The sequence below is a fragment of the Melozone crissalis genome, unplaced genomic scaffold, assembly GCF_028551555.1.
Source record: "Melozone crissalis strain CALT ecotype California unplaced genomic scaffold, PUWL_Pcris_2 ptg000161l_1, whole genome shotgun sequence".
NCBI classification, from domain to species: Eukaryota; Metazoa; Chordata; class Aves; order Passeriformes; family Passerellidae; genus Melozone; species Melozone crissalis.
In genome coordinates this window covers 56,459-77,887 of record NW_026535932.1, presented here as the reverse complement: position 1 = coordinate 77,887, position 21,429 = coordinate 56,459, and the positions used below count along the sequence as shown (strand labels likewise).

The window sequence follows — 21,429 nt, the reverse complement described above, 5'->3', positions numbered from 1 at the left end:
GAAACTCGAGATTTTAATCCAAGGTCAGGCAACAACGTTTATTTAAGTTTATAGATATATATATATGTAAATATTAATATATTTCTGTAAATAAAGTTTGTTTTCAGTGCACATCTCCATAATAAACAATGTAATTACCTCTTTAATGAAACATTTATAAAATAACCATGCTATAACTTTCGTTATTTTGAAGAGGTTTCATTTCAAGATGTGGTTTTTATCTTAACCAAAGAATAAAAACTTCAGGAGGGACATTTTGGGGAATTGCTCTCTGGGGACTCTGCGGGAGTCAGGGCTTAAAACAAAATGGGAATTGTGGCCACATTCCCGGGGATTGTCCTCGTCCCACGCCCTGGGGGTCACCAGGGCCACTTGGGGGCCGAGCAGTATTTCTTGGCGTGGCTGGAGATCTTCACTCCACCGGACTGCTGGGGGACACACTTGGTGGCACTTTGCTGGGGGACACACTTAGTGACACACTGCTGGGGGACACAAACTGTCCCATATTGCTGGGGGACGCATTTGGTGGCACTTTGCTGGGGGACACACTTGGTGGCACTCTGTTGAGTGACACTCTTGGTCACGCACTGCTGGGGGACACATTTGGTGGCACTTTGCTGGGGGACACCAATTGTCCCATATTGCTGAGGGACACACTTGGTGGCACTTTGCTGGGGGACACACTTGGTTACACTCTGCTGAGGGACACAAATTGTGCCACACTGCTGAGGGACACACTTGACACTTTGCTGGGGGACACACTTGGTGGCACTTTGCTGGGGGACACAAACTGTCCCATATTTCTGGGTGACACCTTTGGTGACGCTTTGCTGGGGGACGCACTTGGCCATGCCTTGCTGGGGGACACATTTGGTCACGCTCTGCTGGGGGACACACTTGGTGGCACTTTGCTGAGTGACACTCTTGGTCACACACTGCTGGGGGACACAGATTGTCCCGTAGTGCTGGGGGACGCACTTGGTGGCACTTTGCTGGGGGACACAGATTGTCCCATACTGCTGGGGTACACATTTAGTGGCAATCTGCTGGGGGACACACTTGGTGACACTTTGCTGGGGGACACTTTTAGTGGCAATCTGCTGGGGGACACCCTTGGTGGCACTTTGCTGTGGGACACATTTGGTGACACTTTGCTGTGGGACACAAATTGTCCCGCTCTGCTGCTGCTGCGGGACACAAATGCTGGCCCCGCCGGTGTCACACTGCTGCGGGACACACTTGGTGACACACCTGCCGTGCCACTGCTGGGGGACACCGGCGGTCACACTCTGCCGCTGCTGGGGGACGGGCGCTGTCACCCACTGGTAGGACACTCCCCGGGCCGCGCGCTGCTGGGGGACACAGGTGGTGACACACGTGGGGACGGCCTGCTGGGGACAGACGCTGGTCACGCACTGCTGGGGGACGCACCTGGTGGCACTCTGCCGCGGCGGGACGCCCTTGGTGACAAACGGCGGCCGCGGCACGCAGGTGGTGACGCACCTGGGGACAATCTTCTGCTGCTGGGGGACGCACCGGGGCGGTGGCACCTGCAGCTGCTGCGGCACGCACTGGGTGACGCCGGTGACACCCGCGCCGCCCGTCGCGCGCTGCTGCGGCACGCAGGTGGTGACGCACCTGGGGACAATCTTCTGCTGCTGGGGGACGGGCGGGCAGTGCTGTGGCACCCGCAGCTGCTGTGGCACGCACTGGGTCACCCCCACCCGGTGCGGCACGCTCCAGGTGACGCCCGCGCCGCCGGTCACGCGCTGCTGCGGTGGCGGGCACGTTGTCACCCGCCTGGGGACAATCTGCTGCTGCGGGAGGGGTCCGTGGAGCTGGCGGGGTGGCACGGCCTGGGTGACGCTCTGCTGGTGGCACACGCTGGAGGACGTGGCCCGCTGCAGGGGCATCACCTGGCCGGGCACGGCCTGGGGGATGCAGGTGGTGGAGTGCCACCGCTGAGGCGGGAAGGGGACGCCAGGGGACAGCGCCACGGGGTTCTGGTAGAGCGGAGGGAGGTGCTGGTGCAGCTGGCAGGACATCTTGGGGACACGTAGCAGGACTGGAAGGACACGGATGGGGTTGGAGTCAGGTGAGGTTTGAGGTCCCAACCCAACCCTTTGGTGGCATCTGAGGGAGCCTCATCCCCAAACCTTGGGGACATGTCCCAGCCCCAGCTGCTGGAGGTCTCAGGGACATCTTGGGGACACTTGAAGGACATCATGGGATTGGAATGAGGTGAATTTTAGGCTCCCTCCCCACCGTTTTGGTGACACCCAAGGACACCTGGACAGATGAGGTCGCCACACCTTGGGGACACATCCCAGTTGTGCCACTGTCCCATCATGGCCCCAGCAGCACCTGAGGGACCCAACCCCTCGTTTTTAACTCTGAACCATGTCCTGAAACCAAGTTGGGACATTTGGGGACACTCAGCACTGAATGTTATGCAAAAACCCCCCAATTAATTTAATTAATTAATAACTAAAACTTCCCTTGCTCCCAAATTCCCCTTTTTCAGGAGCAAATCTGGGGTTCAGGCACTCAGCAGCAAACCCCAAAAATCGTCTCCCACTCCAGCACAGAAATTCCAACCAATCTATTTTAAAATCCTCTCCCAAATTGCATTTTTTATATGGGAAAATCAGGAATAAATCTGGATTTCGTAATCCCAGAATCCCAGAGTGCTTTGGGTTGGAAAGGACAGCAAAGATCAACCCAACCCCTGCCATGGGACACCTTCCACCATCCCAGGTGGCTCCAACCTGGCCTGGGACACTTCTAGGGATGGGAAATCCATGGAACATCCCATGCCAGGCTCTCCTCACTCTCACAGGGAACAATTCCTTCCCAAACCCAACCAAAATTCATTCACTTTCGCTTTTACTCCATTCCCCCTTTCCATGTCGCTCCAGCTCCTGATGGAAAGTCCTTCCCACCACTTTTTCATGCGGGGAATGTTCTCCCTGGAATCCACCAATCCCACCCCAAAATGAGGTGTTCTTTTTCCTAAAACCACCCCAGATCTCTCCCTGGAATCCACTAATCCCACCCCAAAACAAGCTGGTATTTTTTCTAAAACCACTCTCGATCTCTGTTTGGAATCCACCAATCCCACCCAAAATGAGCTGGTATTTTCCAAACCCACCCCAGATCTTTCCCTGGCATCCACCAGTCCCACTCCAAAATGAGCTGGTATTTTCCCTAAAACCACCCCAAATCTCTCCCTGGAATCCACAAATTCCACCCCAAAACAAGATGGTATTTTCTTCAAAGCCACCCCAAATCTCTGCTTGGAATCCACCAATCCCACTCCAAACTGAGGTGTTATTTTTTTTCCTAAAACCACCCCAAATCTCTCCCTGGAATCCACGAATTCCACTCCAAAACACGACGGTATTTTCTCCAAGCCACCCCAGATCTTTCCCTGAAATCCACTAATCCCACCCCAAAACAAGCTGATATTTTTCCAAACCCACTTTGGATCTCTCCCTGAAAAACACCAATCCCATCCCAAAACGAGCTGGTATTTTTCCTAAAAACATCCCAGATTTCTCCTTGGAATCCTCTAATCCCACCCCAAAACAAGCTGGTATTTTCCCAAACCCACCTTGGGTCTCTCCCTGAAAAACACCAATCCAACCCCAAACTGAGGTGTTATTTTTCCTAAACCCTCTCTGGATCTCTCCCTGGAATCCATTAATCCCACTCCAAAACGAGCTGGTATTTATCCAAACCCACCCCAGATCTCCCCAAACCCCATCCCCAATCCCAAACCCCGCCCAACCTAACCTTGGAAACCTCTTGTGATGGGGAATCCTCCCTGATCCAGCCCACCCATCCCATCCCCACTCTGGGAATCGGAAAAATTCCCCCCCGGAATTTCTCCAGAGGTTCAGGGACGGGACTCACCCAACTCCCGGGGGCGGGAAGAGCTTCCAGAGGCGACCGGAGCGTCCCGGCTCCGCCGGAGCTTTTATGGGGCCGCCGGAGGAGCCGCCGGGTCCCGCAAGCCCCGTGGCCCTCCCGGAGTGAGTCGGAGCCGCCGACTCATCCCGGACAATGAGTGGTTCCATGTCAGCTTCCCAGGGTAATTACCTCGGGATAATTAATCCTCCCGTGGCATTCGGAGCGGCAGCCCCAGCCCCGGGGCTGTTTGTGGGGATTGGAGTTCTGGATGTGTGGGGTTGGGATTTCCAGGGGGGGTTTTGCTGTCTCTGGGGGGCTCACAGGGGTGGGGTGGTCCCAATTACTGAATTTGGGACGGGTTTTCCATGGGATTCTCCAGCTCTGGGGTTTCACCTCATCCACCCCAACACGTCCAGATTTTGGGGTTGTTTGGTCAAGTTTTGGGTCTGAATTTCGATCCACTGAGAGAAAATAGGAAAACAAATCCCTCCTTGTGCTGGCTGCAGCTCATTAGCATCAAAATTGTAATTTTTTAAATTAAAAAACTCCAATTCTCACCCCACCCTGTGGTCCAGGCTCAGTGTTGGTGTCACCAGGGCTGGGCATGGCTTTGTGTCATGGTCCCTCTCAGCTCTCCTCGGCATCACCAGGGAGAAATTGTCCCTCAGCTCGGAGCAGGAAGGGCCTGGATTCGTTCCTGGATTCATTCCTGGATTCGTTCCTGATGGAGAATTCCATAATTAAAGGAAAATTTCACCCCCTCTGCTCCTTCCCCCATGTGGGGCACAATTACCCAAGAGCTCCCAAACTTCCTGATTCATATTCGTGTCCGAAATATTCGGGGCCCTTTCCCCTGACCACAGAAACCGCCTGGGTGGGGCCATTTCTCCGAGTTCACAAGAAACCACAATTTTTAATAAAAAAAATTAAAATATTCAGGCCCTGACCCCTCCCTGTGGGTTTGAGCTCTGTGTTGGTGTCACCAAGGCTGGGCTTTATTTTGTCCTGGTCCCTCTGAGCTCTGCTGGAGCCAGCAGGGCCAAATTGGCCTTTTTGGGGTTTTTTGTGTCATTATGAACCCATGAAAGTGCTGAGCAGATTTTTAATGACTTAAAATATAAATCTTCTGGGATTTTTGTGTTACAATGAACACCTAAAAGTGCTGAGTAGATTTTTAATGACTTTTAAAAAATCTGTCTTCTGGTTTTTGGGGGTTTTTGTGTCACAATGAACCCATGAAGGTTCTGAGCAGATGTTTAATGACTTTAAAAAACCCATCTCTGTTTTTTGGGGTTTTTTTGTGTCACTATGAACCCATAAAAACACTGAGCAGATTTTTAATTACTTAAAAATTCCATCTCCAGTTTTTTGGGGTTTTTTTGCACTGCAATGAACCCCTAAAAGCACTGAGCAGATTTTTAATGACTTAAAAAAATCCACCTTCTGTTTTTTGGGGTATTTTGTGTCACAATGAGCCCATGAAGGTGCCGAGCAGATCTTTAGTGACCTAAAAAAAGGGAATTCCTGGTTTTAGGAGCTTTTGAACCTCTGGGAACAAGGACATGAATTCCTGGGGAAGTCACACGGGGCTGGAGGAAGTTTATCAGCTCCTGGAGAATTTTGTCACCTCTGGGTGTCCCCACGCGGGTCCCGGGGCTGTCACCTGTCCCCAGAGCAGCGGGAATGTGGCCCTGGTGACTCTCAGGTGACCGGGACAGGTGAGGCACAGCCCTTGCACAACCAGCCGGGCTGCCACCCAAAAATAAACTTCCTCCAAAAATCACGTGCGACTTTCTCACCGATTTGATTCCTTATTCACATAGACTGAAAAAAATCCTCATAAAACCAGGAGATGGATTTTTAAAGTCATTAAAATCTGCTCAGCGCTTTTAGGGGTCCGTTGTGACACAAAATAACACCCAAAAATAGAAAATGGATTTTTTTAAGTAATGAAAAATCTGCTTATCACTTTTAGGGGTTCGTTGTGACACAAAAAATCCTGCAAAAAACAGAATATGGATTTTTTTAAGTCATTAAAATCTGCTCAACACTTTTAGGGGTTCATAGTGACACAAAATAACCCCAAAAACCCAGAAGATTAATTTTTTAAATAATTAAAAATCTGCTCAGTGCTTTTAGAGGTTCATAATGACACAAAAAACCCCAAAAAGGCCAATTTGGCCCTGCTGGCTCCAGCAGAGCTCAGAGGGACCAGGACAAAATAAAGCCCAGCCTTGGTGACACCAACACAGAGCTCAAACCCACAGGGAGGGGTCAGGGCCTGAATATTTTAATTTTTTTTTATTAAAAATTGTGGTTTCTTGTGAACTCAGAGAAACGGCCCCACCCAGGTGGTTTTTGTGGTCAGGAGAAAGGGCCCCAAATAATTCGGACAGGAAAAGGAATCAGGAAGTTTGGGAGCTCTTGGGTAATTGTGCCCCACATGGGGGAAGGAGCAGAGAGGGTGAACCCCTTCCTTTTTCCGGGAATTCTCCATCAGGAACGAATCCAGGTTTTCCTGGTCAGCTCTGAGTGTCCGGCTCTGCTTGGACCACGAGGACATGGCTTTGTTGTGGTTTCTGTCCTGCAGGAATCCTTTCTTTGATCTGAAGCCACAATTCCTCCGCGGTTTTCAGCTCCCATTTTTGGAGTTTGGAACCTCCCTTGGACCAAAATGAGCAGTTCACATCCGTATAAATATAAATATAAATATAAATAGAAATAGAAATAGAAATAGAAATAGAAATAGAAATAGAAACCATAAACAGATCCCATTTATATCAATTTATATCAATTTTTCCCTTTGACCAAAACGAGCAGTTCACATCCATGTAAATATAAACCATAACCAGATCCCATTGATATAAATTTATATCGATTTTTCCAGCTCTGGAACGGCGGCAGGTGGGACATCAGCAGGAATTTCCACCTGGAAAAGGTGGTCAGGTGCCTCACAGGTGGGAATTCCTGGAGCAGGGCTGATTTTCCGTCTCCTGAGGTTTCAACCCAATGCATTGAAAATTCACGGTTTTTTTTTTTTTTTTCCTCTCTCTTCTCTCTCCTTTTGTTCTGCTGCCAGAGTTTCTATTTCTGGAGCAGGGAGGGAGCTCTGCATTCCTGGTGCGCCTCACCCTCCAAATCCGCGTTCCTGACTTATTAAAGGTGGGGTGGAGAATCCCCGAGGTCCCACCGGGCTCCTCCTCCCCGGCGGTTTTTGGGACCTCCCTCCTCCAACCCCTCCCTGCTTTAACTCCTTTCCTCCACCTTCACCTGGCGGGGTGAAAAGGGCAGAATTCCAAAATCCCTGAACAGAATTCCAAGATTATCGAGTCCAAGCTCGATCCCCACCTGGACACCCAGAAAAACATCCAGGAATTCCTCGGACACCTCCAGGAGTGGCCACTCCAACCCTCCCTGAGCCCCTTCCAAAGCCTTTTCCATTCTCCAGGAGGAATTTTCCCAAATTTCCCACCCTGGCACAGCTCGAGGCCGTTCCCTCTTGTCCTGCCCTGTTCCCTGGGATCAGATCCCAAATCCTCCCTGGGAGATCCCAAATCCTCCCTGGATCCCCCTTTTCTCCAGGCTGAGCCCACCCCAGATCCCTCAGGATTTTCCAGAACCTTCTCCAGCTGCTTCAGCTCTTCCATGTCCCTTTTCCATCAGGGGACAGAGGACCGAGTGTCCCCTGAGTGTCATCCGAGTGTCCCCAACCACCAGAGCGCAGCATTGGCCCGCGCAGGCGGCTCCTGGAAAATCCCTTGGGATCCTCCCTCTTTTTCCCTCTGCGTCTCCAGGAAAAATTTTAATTTCGGGTTTGGCTCAGCCCAGCCCCTTCTTGCCGCTGGATCCGGGAGGCTGTGAAGTGGATCCAGGCTGGGAATGTTGGGAATGTTGGGACCCCAGAGCCCCTCCAGGATCTGCAGGGGCTCCAGGGAAGCTGGAGAGGGATTTTCCCTCAGGAACTGCAGGGACAGGACACAGGGAATGGGGCAGGGGGAATTTGAGAGGGATTTTGGTGAGGAATTGTTCCCTATGAGGGTCTGGCCCAGGGAATTCCATGGATTTCCCATCCCTGGGAGTGTCCAAGGCCAGGCTGGACAGGGCTTGGAGCAGCCTGGGGTGGGAGAAGGTGTTCCTGCCCCTGGGTTGGAACTGGATAAGATCTAAGGTCCCTTCCCACCGAAGCCATTCCACTATTCCAAACCATTCCAAACCATTCCAAACCATTCCAAACCATTCCAAACCATTCCAAACCATTCCAAAACCATTCCATGATTCCAAACCATTCCAAAACCATTCCAAACCATTCCACCATTCCAAAATAATTCCATTATTCCAAACCATTCCAAACTATTCCAAACCATTCCAAGCCATTCCAAACCATTTCAGGCCATTCCAAACCATTCCAGGCACGGGGCAGGGAGGGAAGGGCAGGGAGCAAAGACAATGTGAGGGAACGAGCAGGGACTGTGCTCAGAGTAATTTAATTAATTTAATTAATTTGTAATTAAAGAGCTACACAGGAGCTGCAGACAAGCAAATTTCTCTCATTATGAGTAAATTCCCAATTTGGGTGATTTAACAGCACCCAAAGTGAGAATGAAACTCCTGGTACCTCTTGCTTCACCATAAAAGGGTTTTATTACTTAATTAACTCAGGGTTTCTCTAATTAGGAGCTCTTTGTTCTGGGCCAGGCTCGAGGGAGGTTAAGCCTGGCTTTAGGGTCAGAATAACCCCGGTGACTTCTCAAAGCTCAGCTTTTTTGGGTTTTCAGCACCAGGTTTTCAGCGCCTCCATCCCCATGCTGGGATTCCATTGGGAATAAAAAACCCTGGGATTTGGGATTGGCCTCGTGTTGGGATGGAGCAAAAGGTGAGCCCATGATTGTAATGTTAATTATTTTAGTGATTAACTCAGCCCAGCTCATGGAACCCATGGAAAGGACAAAATCCAAGATAAATCCTTTTGGTTTTCTGGCTCAAAAACCAATAATTCCCTTTCCCAGTGACAACAGGAGCACCACAGAGCTGATATTCCAGAAAAAAACCAGGATTTTATTTTTTCCAAGAGGTCAGGGAGGCTGAAACCCAGCTCTGTATCCCAATTCCTCCTCGGGCGACCCCAAAGCTGCTCCACTTTCCAGAAGGTCCTGGAAAAAAGCTGAGAAAGGCTGAACTCCAGCGAGTTCATTCCCAGTGAGCTCCGGAGGGGGAATGGAGCAATCGGGAATTGGGTTCTTTGATGGGATGGCTGCTGGAAGGGTTGTGGGGTTTCAGTGAGGCAATCAGAGCCCTGCGGGGGAAATTAGGGATAAATTTAGGCTGGGAATTAGCAGGAGGTTTGTCAAGGAGCACAGAAGAAATTAGGGATAAATTTAGGCTGGGAATTAAGAGGAGGTTTTCAAGCACAGGAGAAATTAGGGATTAATTTAGGCTGGGAATTAAGAGTAGGTTTTCAAGAAGAGAAGAAATTAGGGATTAATTTAGGCTGGGAATTAGCAGGAGGTTTTCAAGGAGCAGCCCAGGAGGACTGAGGAACAGGCTGGGAAATCTGAAAATGGGACTCAAAAGCTTTGGGTTGGGGTTTGGGGGATTTATGGGGAGGTTTTACAGGAGACTTGAGTGCCTGACTCAGCTGGGAAACTCAGAGTTTTATAGGAATTGTTCGGATCCTGGGAAGCTCAGGAATCATGGAATTATGGAATGATTTGTGTTGGAAGGGATCTTAAAAATCATCTCGTTCCAACCTCTGCCATGGGACACCTTCTGCTGTCTCTGGTGGCTCCAGGCTGGAATTGGACACTTCCAGGGGTGGGAAATCCATGGAATAACCTGGGACTCTCACAGGAAACAATTCCTCCCCAAAATCCCACCCAAATTCCCCCTCTGTCCCCCTGACCCCATTCCCTCTGTCCTGTCCCTGCAGTTCCTGAGGAAAAGATCCTCTCCAGCTTCCCTGGAGCCCCTGCAGATCCTGGAGGTCTCCACGGGCTCAACATTCCCAACCTGTCGGAAAAAAAAGCAGCCGGGAAAGGACCATGGACACTCCAGATCCAGCCCTTGGGTCCTGCAACCCTTGGGGGTGTCCAGGTTTTTTGGGACCTTAAATGCCACCCTGTGCCACGGGCAGGGACAATTCCCACCCTCCCAGGTGGCTCCGAGCCCGTCCAGCCCGGCCTTGGGCACTTCCAGGGAAGCCACAAAAGGTCCCAGGAGTTTGGGCCAGGAGCTGCTCCAGGCTCCAGACCGATACCGGGAGATGTTGCAGGTGTTAATTAAGCCATCCAGCAGGTGCTAATTAAGCTTTTGTTTGATGAGTTCACCGCGATGTCCAGCCCTGGAGCTGGACACAACAACGAGCTGGGAGGAGCCGAACCCTGCGGGAGCCCCGGGCCAGGCTGGGCCGGTTCGGCAGCTCCTGAGTCACGGCTGAAATCCGGCGGGGCAAAAGTTCCCGAGGATCCTCCCCTCTGTGCACAAAGGTCCTGAATCCTGGGGGAAAAAATCAGGGAGAATCCATGAAATCAAGAGGGAAGGATCCTCGATTCCCAAAAAAAATCTGATCCCTGAAGAAAAATCCCCAAATCCTGCGTGGCAAAAATCAGGGGGAGTCTTGAGGGAGAGCTCCTCACTTCCCAAAAACTCTGATCCTTTCCCCAAATCCTGGGTGGAAAAAAGGTCAAGGAGCACCCACAGGGTCCTGAGGGAGGGGTCCTCACTTCCCCAAAAAAATCTGATCCCTGCACAAAAACCCCAAAATTCTGGGTGGCAAAATGTCAGGCTCCTATGAGGAGCCCAAGCCCAGATTCTCTGGAGGGCTCTGAATTTCTAAAAAAATCTGATCCCTGCACAAAAATCCCCAAAATTCTGGGGGGCAAAAAGGTGAGGGAGCATCCTTAGGGTCCTGAGGGAAGGGTCCTCACTTCCCAAAAAAATCTGACCCTTCCCCCAAATCCTGGGTGGAAAAAAGGTCAAGGAGCATCCACGGAGTCCTGACTCTGAGGGGTTCTCACTACCCAAAAAAATCTGGGAATTGCATGAAAATTCCCAAATCTGAAGCGTCAAAAAAGGTCAAGGGAGCATCCATGGGGTCTTTGGGTCTCACTTCCCAAAATTTGGATCAATTTTTTTTGGCAGAGCGAAGCGAAGGAGCCCCGGGAACCTTGGAGACACCGAGACCCCTCCATGACATCCTTGATGGAGCCACCAGCTCCCGTTTGGATCTCCTGGAATAATTCCTGAGAATCACCTGGGAGATCCCTGATAAATTCGGGATTTGTGGGATCTGGAGCAGCAAATCCCACCCAGGAGTGCCGGGCTGGGAATTTCTTTCTCCGCGATGTGGCAGTCCCTGGAATTTGTGGAATATTTGGGACAGACCAGGAGCTCCACGTTCCCTCCATTCCCTCACGTTTCTCCCGTCGTTTTCCCAAAGGTTTGGCTAAAAATAGATTTTTGTGCAATTCCCGGGGCTGGGAAAAGCAATTCCACCTCTCCTCCGGGAAAAACGTTCCCTCCCTTTCCAGGGGCTGACTCTGGAGCCTCTTTGGGCAACATCCACAATTTTTGTGCTGAGGTTGCTGCCCGGTGACCTCCGGAGCATTTCCAGACTGGATCCAAACCAGTTTAAGGTCAGGCCACATCTCCTGATCTCCAGACAGGGTTTAGGATTAGGTTTAGGATTAGGTTTGGGTTTAGGTCTCTCCCTCCCAGCCATGGGAAGTGTTTGACTTTAATCCCTGGGTGTTGCACGTTCTGGGTTTAAATTTGGCACCGAAACATTCCAGAAATCTTTTATTTGTTGTTTAAATAAAAATGTCCCGAGCAGGTGGAGATGTCCTGTCCCTCTTTGGGGCTCAGCACCGACCTGAGGAGGAGAATTCCCTCGGGAATATTGCACAAAAATTCGGGTGGAAGGTTGGAGGTGGTGAAATTCCCTGTCTGCTCTCAAACTCGGCTGCTCCGGCCTTGGCGGGGCAAAAACCGGGATCAGGGAATGATGAAATGGTGGAATAATGGAATCAGGGAATCATGGAGTGTCAGAGGATCATGAAATCATGGAGTTAGGGAATGGTGGAATCAGAAAATAATGGAATAATAGAATCAGAGAATTATGGAATAATAGAATCAGAGAATCACGGAATCATGAAATCATGGAAACAGAGGATCATGGAATAATGGAATCAGGGAATCATGGAGTGTCAGAGGATCATGAAATCATGGAGTTAGGGAATGGTGGAGTCAGAAAATAATGGAATAATAGAATCAGAGAATCATGGAATCATGAAATCATGGAATCATAAAATCATAAAATCACAAAATGATGGAATCAGAGGATCACAGAATCATAAAATCATGGAATAATAGAGTCAGAGAATCAGAAAATCATGGAATAAGAGGATCAGAGAATCACGGAATAGCAGAAGAATAAAATCATGGGGTAATAAAATCAGAGAATCCCAGAAAATCAGAGGATCATGGAATGGTTTGGGTTGGAAGGGACCTTCAGGATCATCCCGTTCCAAGCCCCTGCCACAGCCAGGGACAATTCCAACTATCCCAGGTCCCTCCAAGCCCCATCCAACCTTTCCTCGGACACCTCCAGGAACGGGGCAGTGCCGAACCCCCAGGTTTTGAGCACTCTGATCTCCTTCCCTGCATCTCCCCCGCAGGAAGGGCACAATTCCAGGAGCTTATCTCGGTTCCGAGCCCTGCCAGCCACCAGGCTGCCTCGAAAGCAGCCGGGCAGGTCTGGGAAGTGCCCTAATTCCAGCCTGGAATCGGCACCAGCGGAGCACCAGCAAGGCCTGAGTCAGGCTTTGGGCTTGGGCTGGGGGATCCCCAAAGCTGGAGACTAAAACCGAGCCTATCCCAGCGGGAACAGCGAGGCACGACCCTGGGAAAAACGGGAATTGTACGGACGGGAGAAAATTCTGGAATTTTCCAGCCTTGTGTTGCCAAAGGGTTGTTGAGGGAGGAAGTTGCAGCCGCTTCCAGGTGTTGCCCAGGAATTCCGGGAGGTGACGTGGGACCAGCTCAGCCTGTTGGAAGTGATCGTGTCGGGATCTTGATCCGATAAAAGCTCCGGAAAAGCCGCGGAGATGAGCCCGGGATTACCAAAGGTGATGAAATTCCCGTCTGGGTGGGACACGGCGTCTCCAGGAGCTGTGTCCCGATGGATCCTGGAGATTTGGGGGATTGGGATTGGATTTCTGAGGTTTTTCCCATTCCATAAATGTCTCGTTCTCATTCCACCTGGACTAATCCTCAGGGAATGCAGAATTCCCTTTATTTCACATCTAGGCTGAAGCACCTTTTAAATTCCCTTCTGGAATTCCGTGGGGCCGCTTCCCCAAATTCATTTGGGTGGGGAAAATCTTGGATTTTGTTAAAAATCTCCGGGGGTGAACTCAGCTCCCTGCTCCATCACATTTGGATGGGTGGGGGCTGCATCTCCATGGAAAATGAGATTTATCGGGGGAATTCCAGGATTATTGAGGTTGGAAAAGCCCTCCAAGATGATTGAGTTCATCTTTAGATGGATCAATCCCTTTCCAGGAATTCCTTGGACACTTCCAGGGGTGGTGACTCCAAACCTCTCTGTGAACCCTGACCACCCTCTCCAGGAGGAAATTCCTGGAATTTCCAGGAAATCCCTCCTGGTGATTCCAGACTGAAATGAAAGTGGAGGGAAATCCATAAAGTTCTTCCCAAGGAAAACCAGAAGAGGTTAAACTGTGGGATGACCCCTGGATGGGTTGAGGTGGGAAATCCCAATAAATCCAAGGAATTTCAGACAAGTGGGAGAGGTTTAGCTGTGGAATGGCCCCTGGATGGGTTGAGGTGGGAATTCCCAATAAATCCCAGTAATTTCAGATATTGGGGGTCTTTTAGCTGTGGAATGACCCCTGGATGGGTTGAGGTGGGAAATCCAATAAATCCGAGGAATTTCAGACACTTAAGGGGAGGTTAAACTGTGGAATGACCCCTGGATGGGTTGAGGTGGGAAATCCCAATAAATCCCAGAAATTTCAGACATCAGAGGGGATTTTATCTATGGAATGACCCCTGGATGGGTTGAGGTGGCACCAAACCCCACCCAGCCCCCAAACCTCAAGGGGGTCTCCAAGAACTCCACGATCCAAGGCTCTGACCTTTATCCAGGGTGAAATCCCACGGTTCAGCGGGATTAGTCAGGGGAACGAACTCAGAATCCTCTCTGGAAAGTGCCTACGTGTAAACCCGGCCGGGCAAGGTTCTTGTGAAAGAATGAGCTCATCAGCCAGGAGGACTCATTCCCAGAAGGCAGGGCTTCCAAACCCTATAAAAGATCCCAAATCTCCCCTCTCCAGCATCCACTCTCCGCTCCCGCTGCTCCCTCGGCACCGGTTGGGTGAGTCCCGCAATCCCGAGGTTCCTCGGGGAATTTTGGGGTTGGGAATCCCAAGGTTCCTCAGGGAGGTTTGGGATTCAGAATTCTGAGATTTTTAGGGAGGTTTGGGACTGAGAATCCTGGGATTTTTGGGAGGTTTGGAATTGAGAATATCAAGATTTTTAGGGAGGTTTGGGATTGAGAATATTGAGATTTTTGGGGAGGTTTGGGATTGAGAATATTGAGAATTTCAGGGGATATTTAGGATTGAGAATCCTGGGATTTTTGGAGAGGTTTGGGTTTCAGAATTTTGATATTTTGGAGGGTATATTTGGGATTGAGAATCCCGATATTTTGGGAGATATTCGAATGGAGAATCTCGATATTTTGGGGTGATGTTTGGAATTAAGAATCTCAATTTCTGGGGGATGTTTGGGGTTCTGCCTTTCAGGAAAGGTTGGATTTGACGCCTTGGGATACGCAGAGGGTTCCTGGAAAGGAGGGAATTTGTGGGCGTTGGGGCAGCGTGGAAATGGCACTGGGAGGCAAATTAAGACCGAGCCTAAATCTGAGGGTAATTAAGCCCTAAATTAGACCCTTCCCGAGGCAGGGATCAGATGGAATTCCGTTGGTTCAAGGGCCAATCTCCTCCCTCCAGGGATGTACACCAAACCCTCTCCTGGCAAATTGATTTTCCAATTTGATTTTATAACCAAAATGCTTTTAAAACTTCAATTTCACCCAAGAATTCCTTGGAAAGAGGCAAATTTGGGAGTAAGAGGGCGCTGCAGGGAGGCAAGGAGTGAAAATATGAGGAGTGCTGCCTCATCCATGTCAGGAACAAGATCTTAATTAATTAATTAACTAATTAATTAATCAAGGTCTTATCAGATGTTTTAAAAAAATAAATAAATAAAAGGCAAGAAGGGAGGGGATTGGCTGTGAGAGGAGCTGGGGAAGGGAGGAGGAATTTTCCCTTTCTCTGCCTTGGGAGTTCAAATCCCTCTTGGAATTCTCACCTTTCACTCCTCGGATTTTAAAAAGCGGCAGCGCAGGAATTCCCGAGGTCCGGGCGAGCCTCCAGCGGCCACAAAATTGTCCCCAAATTGTCCCCAAATTATCCCCAAATTGTCGGGGAGGAGAAACCCGCTCTGCCCGCTCTGACTCAGGAGGGGACAGCGGTGACAATCCCGGACCTCGGGGACGCTTTATCCCAGAGAATTCCGTTCCCAGGACCCTTCCAGGGTCACCCAAACCCTCGGCGTTGTCACCGGAGCCGGGTGAGACCGGAACGAGAGGAGGAGCTCTCTCCTGGGAATTTAACCCTCAGCTCGCCGGAGCCTCCAGGAACCTCTCCTGGCGTTCCGAATTCCAAGGAAAAGCTGAAAATCGACGGGAAAAAAAGCAGGAATTATTTAGGGTTTACCAGTCCAAAACACCCCCTTGGCCCCGCATTGATATAATTTTTTTTTTTTCTGGCACACCAAACGTCCTGAAATGTTTGGTTTTAGCTTCGGGAAGCCAAGGGCAGAGGAGGAAAACTCGACTTTTTAAAATTTTAGGATTTTGTCACCCTCGTCCCGGTAACAGAAGAAATTCCCACTTTTTTTCCCAGGTGATCCCGTTTTCCCGCAGAGATGTCTCTGAACCAGATGCAAATCAAGCAGGAGCTGCAGCTCCCCCCCGGTTTGGGTAAAACCACCCCAAAACAGAGCCCGGAGCATCCCCAAATCCCGGTGCCCGAGCCGCTCCCGGAAAAGGCGAAATTCCCAGAAAAGGCGATCGCAGAACCGGGAAAAGGGGAAACTGCCCTGCCCCAGGAGCAGCAAACCCAAATCCCCGCGGCATTCCCGAACCCCGAACCTGCTCCGCGCCTGGAAGAGAAATCCTGCCAGGAACCGACGCTGGAGAAGCAGGAGGTCAAGGAGATCCCGGTTCCCGTTCCCGTTCCCTGCGCCCAGGACAAGCAGCAGCGCCAGGAAATCCGGTGTCCATCCCAGAAAAACAGGAAAAACAGGAGTGCAAGGAAACCCCGGTGTCCATCCCAGAAAAACAGGAAAAACAGGAGTGCAAGGAAATCCCAGTGTCCATCCCAGAAAAACAGGAGTGCAAGGAAATCCCAGTTTCCGTCCCCGACCCTGTCCAGTGTGCCCAGGAAAAGCAGGAATGCAAGGAAATCCCGGTGTCCATCCCAGAAAAGCAGGAGTGCAAGGACACCCCTGTCCCCATCCCAGTTTCAAACCCTGAACCCACCCCGTGTTCCCAGGAAAAACAGGAATGTAAGGAAATCCCTGTTGTCCATCCCCAGAAAAACAGGAATGCAAGGAAATCCCTGTGTCCATCCAGAAAAACAGGAAAAACAGGAGTGCAAGGAAATCCCTGTGTCCATCCCAGAAAAACAGGAGTGCAAGGAAATCCGGTGTCCATCCCAGAAAAACAGGAAAAACAGGAGTGCAAGGAAATCCCGGTGTCCATCCCAGAAAAGCAGGAGTGCAAGGACACCCCTGTCCCCATCCCACTCCCAGACCCCATCCCATCTTCCCAGGAAAAACAGGAATTCCAGGAGATCCCGGTGCCCATCCCGGAGCAGCAGCAGCGCTCCCTTCCGAGAAATTCCCTCCCCTGGAGCAGCAGCTGGAGCAGCCCGGCCCGTGGCAGAAATAAAGGGAAAATCCCCATCCCGGGGATTTTTTTCCCCGAATCCAGAGGGTTTTTTCCAAGCCTTTTTTGTTGTGTTTTTTTTTTTTTTTTAACCCCTGCAGAGCTTTTGTCAGGAATTCCTTCCAGCCGCCCCTCCCGCTAACGCCTTGTCCTCTACTAACAGCAGGGAATTCCCGTCGGGAATGCTTTTCCAGCAGGGTTGTAGCTCCCCTTCCCAAATTCCTGCCATTTTTCCCCAATCCCCAGGCTTTGAAATGCCAAAAAAATACCCTAAAAAATTCATGGAGCAAGGCGGGGTTCGTGAAGTTAAAAACCCAAAATCCTGGAAGAGCTCATCCCCTTTTTCCTGCCTTTTCTCCCCCTGGATTCCAGCTCCCACCCGGAATTTGGGAAGTTTTTCCCTATAAATAATCAGATTTCGTGCGGGATCTGCCGCCTAAACGCTCAAAACTTCCAAGTTCGGGAATTAGTGCTGAATAAAAAATAATCCTTCGGGACTGAGGGAGGAAAAATGAAGATTTTTAGGATAGATCCGATTTGGTGGAATTTAAAAGAATCCTTTGGGATTGAGGGGGGGAAAAGGAAGAATTTTAGGATAAATCCGAGCTCGCTCTCCCCTTGAATTTCCTCGGAGGTGTCAAAGAACAGGTCAGGCCGTGAATATTCCGTAATTACCCAAATTTATGGATAATTAACTCCACTCCAGACATGTTTGGGAAGGGATTAACCCCGGGCGTGGCGCAGACGGGATCAAGGAGGAATTCCAGCCGGGAATGTTTCGCCACCCGTCGGTGTTTGGGACTCGGTCTCCCGATTGTTTTCGGCTGCTGTTGGATCCAGGATTTATTTCACTGTGAAAATTCCGCAATAAAAGCGACTTTCAGTATCGAGTTTTGGGAATTTTTGTTACTGGCCTTGGGGGTTTTTATACCAGGTTGTGGGGATTTTTGCACCAAATTTTGGGGGGTTTTGTACCAAGTTTTGGCAGTTTTTAATATCAAGTTTTGGGGATTTTTAAATCAAATTTTGGGAAGTTTTATACTGAGTTTTGGGGGGGTTCATATCAAGCTTTGGGGATTTTTTAGATCAAATTTTGAGAAGTTTTATACTGAGTTTTGGGAGGGTTCCTATCAAGTTTTGGGGATTTTTAAATCAAGCTTTGGGAAGTTTTATACTGAGTTTTGGGGTATTATATCAAGTTTTGGGGATTTTTTAAATCAAATTGTGGGAATTCTTATACCAAGTTTCAGGAATTTTCATACCGAATTGCAGGATTTTTAAAATCAAGTTTTGGGGAATTTTAAAATCAAGTTTTGGAGATTTTCAACAACTTCTCCTGAAAAAGGTGGAGAGGAAGCTCAGCTTGCAAAAGCCGGGTTTGTATGTGCTTAAAGTTGATATTTTAGGGAAAGAGAAAGAAAAGGGGAAAACGGGAGAAAACCCCCAACAAAAACACCGGGAAGCAACCACGAGTTCATTCCATCATTTTATTGCACCACATCCCAAATTAAGCTCTGAATTAAAACCATCCCCCGCCGCTCATTTATCTTTTTTTTTTTTTAAACCTAATTAAGCGCATCTCGTTATGAGGTAATTCCTGGCAAGCGAAGCAGGTGGCTGCAGGTCTGGAGGCGTTCCCGGGAGCCCGGAGAGGTGGGAAAAGCAGGATTTGGGATTTGGGATGGCTCCTACTTCTGCTTGGAGCATTGCTGCTGCTGCTGCTGCTGGGGGACGCTCTTCACGGCCGCCTGGGCCTGGCCTTTGCAGGCCTGGCCTTTGCAGGCCTGGCTTTGCTGGACCCCCTTGGGAAGGCCCCCGCATTTCTGCTGGCACTGGGCCGGGATCTGCTGCGGCTGCTTCTGCTGCTGGGACATCCTGGAGTTCAAAATCACGGAGAGAAACGAGCAAATTTTAGGCTTAAATTCGCCTTTTTGGGGTGTTGAGGTTCCGGGCGCTGCCTCAGCTTTGAGTTCGACCCCGCTGATTTCAACTCAATCCCAAACCAGGATTAAATCCCTGAAGTCTGAATTTTGGGGAGTTAAATCCCTGAAGTCTGAATTTTGGGGAGTTAAATCCCTGAAGTCTGAATTTTGAGGAGTTAAATCCCTGAAGTCTGAATTTTGGGAGTTAAATCCCTGAAGTCTGAATTTTGAGGAGTTAAATCCTGAAGTCTGAATTTTGGGGAGTTAAATCCCTGAAGTCTGAAGTTTGGGGAGTTAAATCCCTGAGGTCTGAATTTTGGGGAGTTGTTTCCCACACGTTATTGGGGTTTTTTTTGGATCCCATCCCACTTCCTGTGGCATCGGTCACCTGGCTGAGGGATCAGGGAGTAAAATGGGGATCAGAGGCAAAACTCAGCCCAACAAAGCCAGGGAAAGGCTGCAGAGCTGGAGAGGAGACAAACGGCACCAGGGGTTTTCCTTCTTTCCCTCTGCTCATTTTTTCCCGGGAATTTAAACTTTAAAATCTCAGGGAAAAAAGTGGATTTGGAGAAAAGCTGAACTCAAGGAGAAGCTCCAAGAAAAGCAGCCAAAGAAGAGCAGAAAACTGAGAAAATTGGGAGTTTTGGCAGGGAAAAATACTTTGCTAACAATCCTAATATTGGATGCCAATCCTAATATTTTATAATAATCCCAGTATTTGATAATATTCCCAATATTTTATACCAACCCCAATATTTGATACCAATCCCAATATTTGATAATATTCCCAATATTTGATACGAGTCCCAATATTTGATACCAATTTTTGGAACCACCACGCCTCTGCCCAGCTCCTCGAGACCCCCCTGACCAGGAGCTACACCCGGGGCCATGAAATTCAGGTGGATTGAGGATTTTATCCAAGAAAACGGAACCAGGATCCCCGGAAATCCTGGAAGCTGTTCCATCCTCTGCCTGTGGATGCCAACCTTGGTTATCCACGGATTCTTATCAATCCCAGAAAAATTATCATGGAGTTCTGACCCAAAGAATCCCAAACCAGTGGATGGAGCCTCAAAATTTCCAAAATTATATACTACAAATTTCCGCCTGTTGCAGGCAGAATTTGTGGAGGAGAAAAGCTCCAAAACTCCAGTTTGGGGAAGAAAATGGCAAAAAAATCCCATTTTTTTGGGGATACAATCCAGTTTGGGGAGGAAAACAGCAAAAAATCCCATTTTAGGGAGACAATCCCAGTTTGGGGAAGAAAACGGTGACAAATCCCATTTTTGGGGAGATAACCCCAGTTTGGGGAGGAAAACAGTGAAAAATCCCATTTTTCCCACCCCAAACCCCTCACCTGGGCAGCGAGAGGGCAGGGAAGGACTCACCTGGCACGTCCTGCTGGAGGAGGGAGATCAGGAGGAGCCGCTGCGGGTGTGGAGCTTCCCCAGGGAGCAGCTTTTATATCCCTCGGGATGACTCCGGATTAAACTCGGTGACCAGAATCTTTCACAACCGGAACCGGCTCCGCTCCCACCTCCTCCTGGACCTCGGTCAAAGCCCGGCTGAAATTCCCTCCTCTCCCATCTTCTGCGGGGGACTGGGTGTTCTTCACCCTGGGCACACCCAGGGCTGCTCATCGCGGGGTGATTTGTTAATAATTCATTAATAATTTCTTAATAATTCGCAACATCCCCGTCCCGGCAGAGATCCCACAAAGAATCGGCAGCTGGGACAACTCACAGTTGTTTTAGGGTTTGTTTTGGCTGGTTTGGGGATAATTTTTGGGTGGGAGCACCTGGAGAAGTCTGAGTGGGGTTGGGAATCTGTCCTGTCTCCTGGGAAAGGCACCAGATCCCAGTTTGGAACCTGGGAAAGAGCCAAATCCAGTTTGGAAACTGGGAAAGAACCAGATCCCGGTTTGGAACATGGAAAAGAACCAAATCCCAGTTTGGAACCTGGAAAAGGCACCAGATCCCAACTTGGAACTTGGAAAAGCTCCAGATCCCAGCTTGGAACTTGGAAAGGCTCCAGATCCCAGCTTGGAACCTGGAAAGGCTCCAGATCCCAGTTTGGAACCTGGAGAGGCATCAAATCCCAGTTTGGTTCTGGATTTTGCTGTTTTCCACCTCTATTTCCCATTGCAAAAAACAAGAATGAACTTTTTTTTTTCTTTTTCCCCACAATAAATCAGGAATATTCTCCAGGCTCCTCCATCTGATGAAATATCCCTAATTTATTGCAAATATCCCAGGAATTCCAGCAATTCCCGACGCTGACCACAGCTGGTGCGTCAGGGCTTGGCCACAGGAAATGTTGGGAGCACAGCAGGTCCCTCCAGGATTTTCCAGGTGCTCCCGTGATCCCAGATAAAATGGAAAAATTCCATTTCAAGGCACAGGTGATGGAGATGGTCCAGAATCAGGTGATTCACAGCGTTGGAGCTCCACGTGATTCCTGATTTAAGCCTTTTCCATGATTCACGGTTTAAACCTTTTCCAGGCCTCCAAGAGCTTGAATCCCCAAAATTTCGGAGGAATTTGAGGCGCAAATTCCTCA

At 49.6% G+C, this 21,429-nt stretch overlaps 2 protein-coding genes across 2 annotated transcripts; one reads left to right on the top strand and one right to left on the bottom strand.

The window, feature by feature from the left end:
* Positions 1–359: 359 nt before the first annotated feature.
* Positions 360–2,045, bottom strand: LOC128948817 (keratin-associated protein 10-7-like). The gene has a single exon (XM_054293592.1). It carries the CDS (start codon positions 2,043–2,045, stop codon positions 360–362), a length of 1,686 nt encoding a protein of 561 aa, XP_054149567.1.
* Positions 2,046–15,921: 13,876 nt separating this feature from the next.
* Positions 15,922–16,948, top strand: LOC128948816 (serine/threonine-protein kinase C-like). Its single transcript, XM_054293591.1, is given in 4 exon segments — positions 15,922–16,218; positions 16,341–16,620; positions 16,696–16,890; positions 16,893–16,948. Coding segments are annotated over 4 exon segments (828 nt in total).
* The last annotated feature ends 4,481 nt before the right edge of the window (positions 16,949–21,429 follow it).

Bases quoted from the DNA above. Each gene is read 5' to 3' on its own strand.
- LOC128948817 (XM_054293592.1), bottom strand. From the start codon at position 2,045: ATGTCCTGCCAGCTGCACCAGCACCTCCCTCCGCTCTACCAGAACCCC.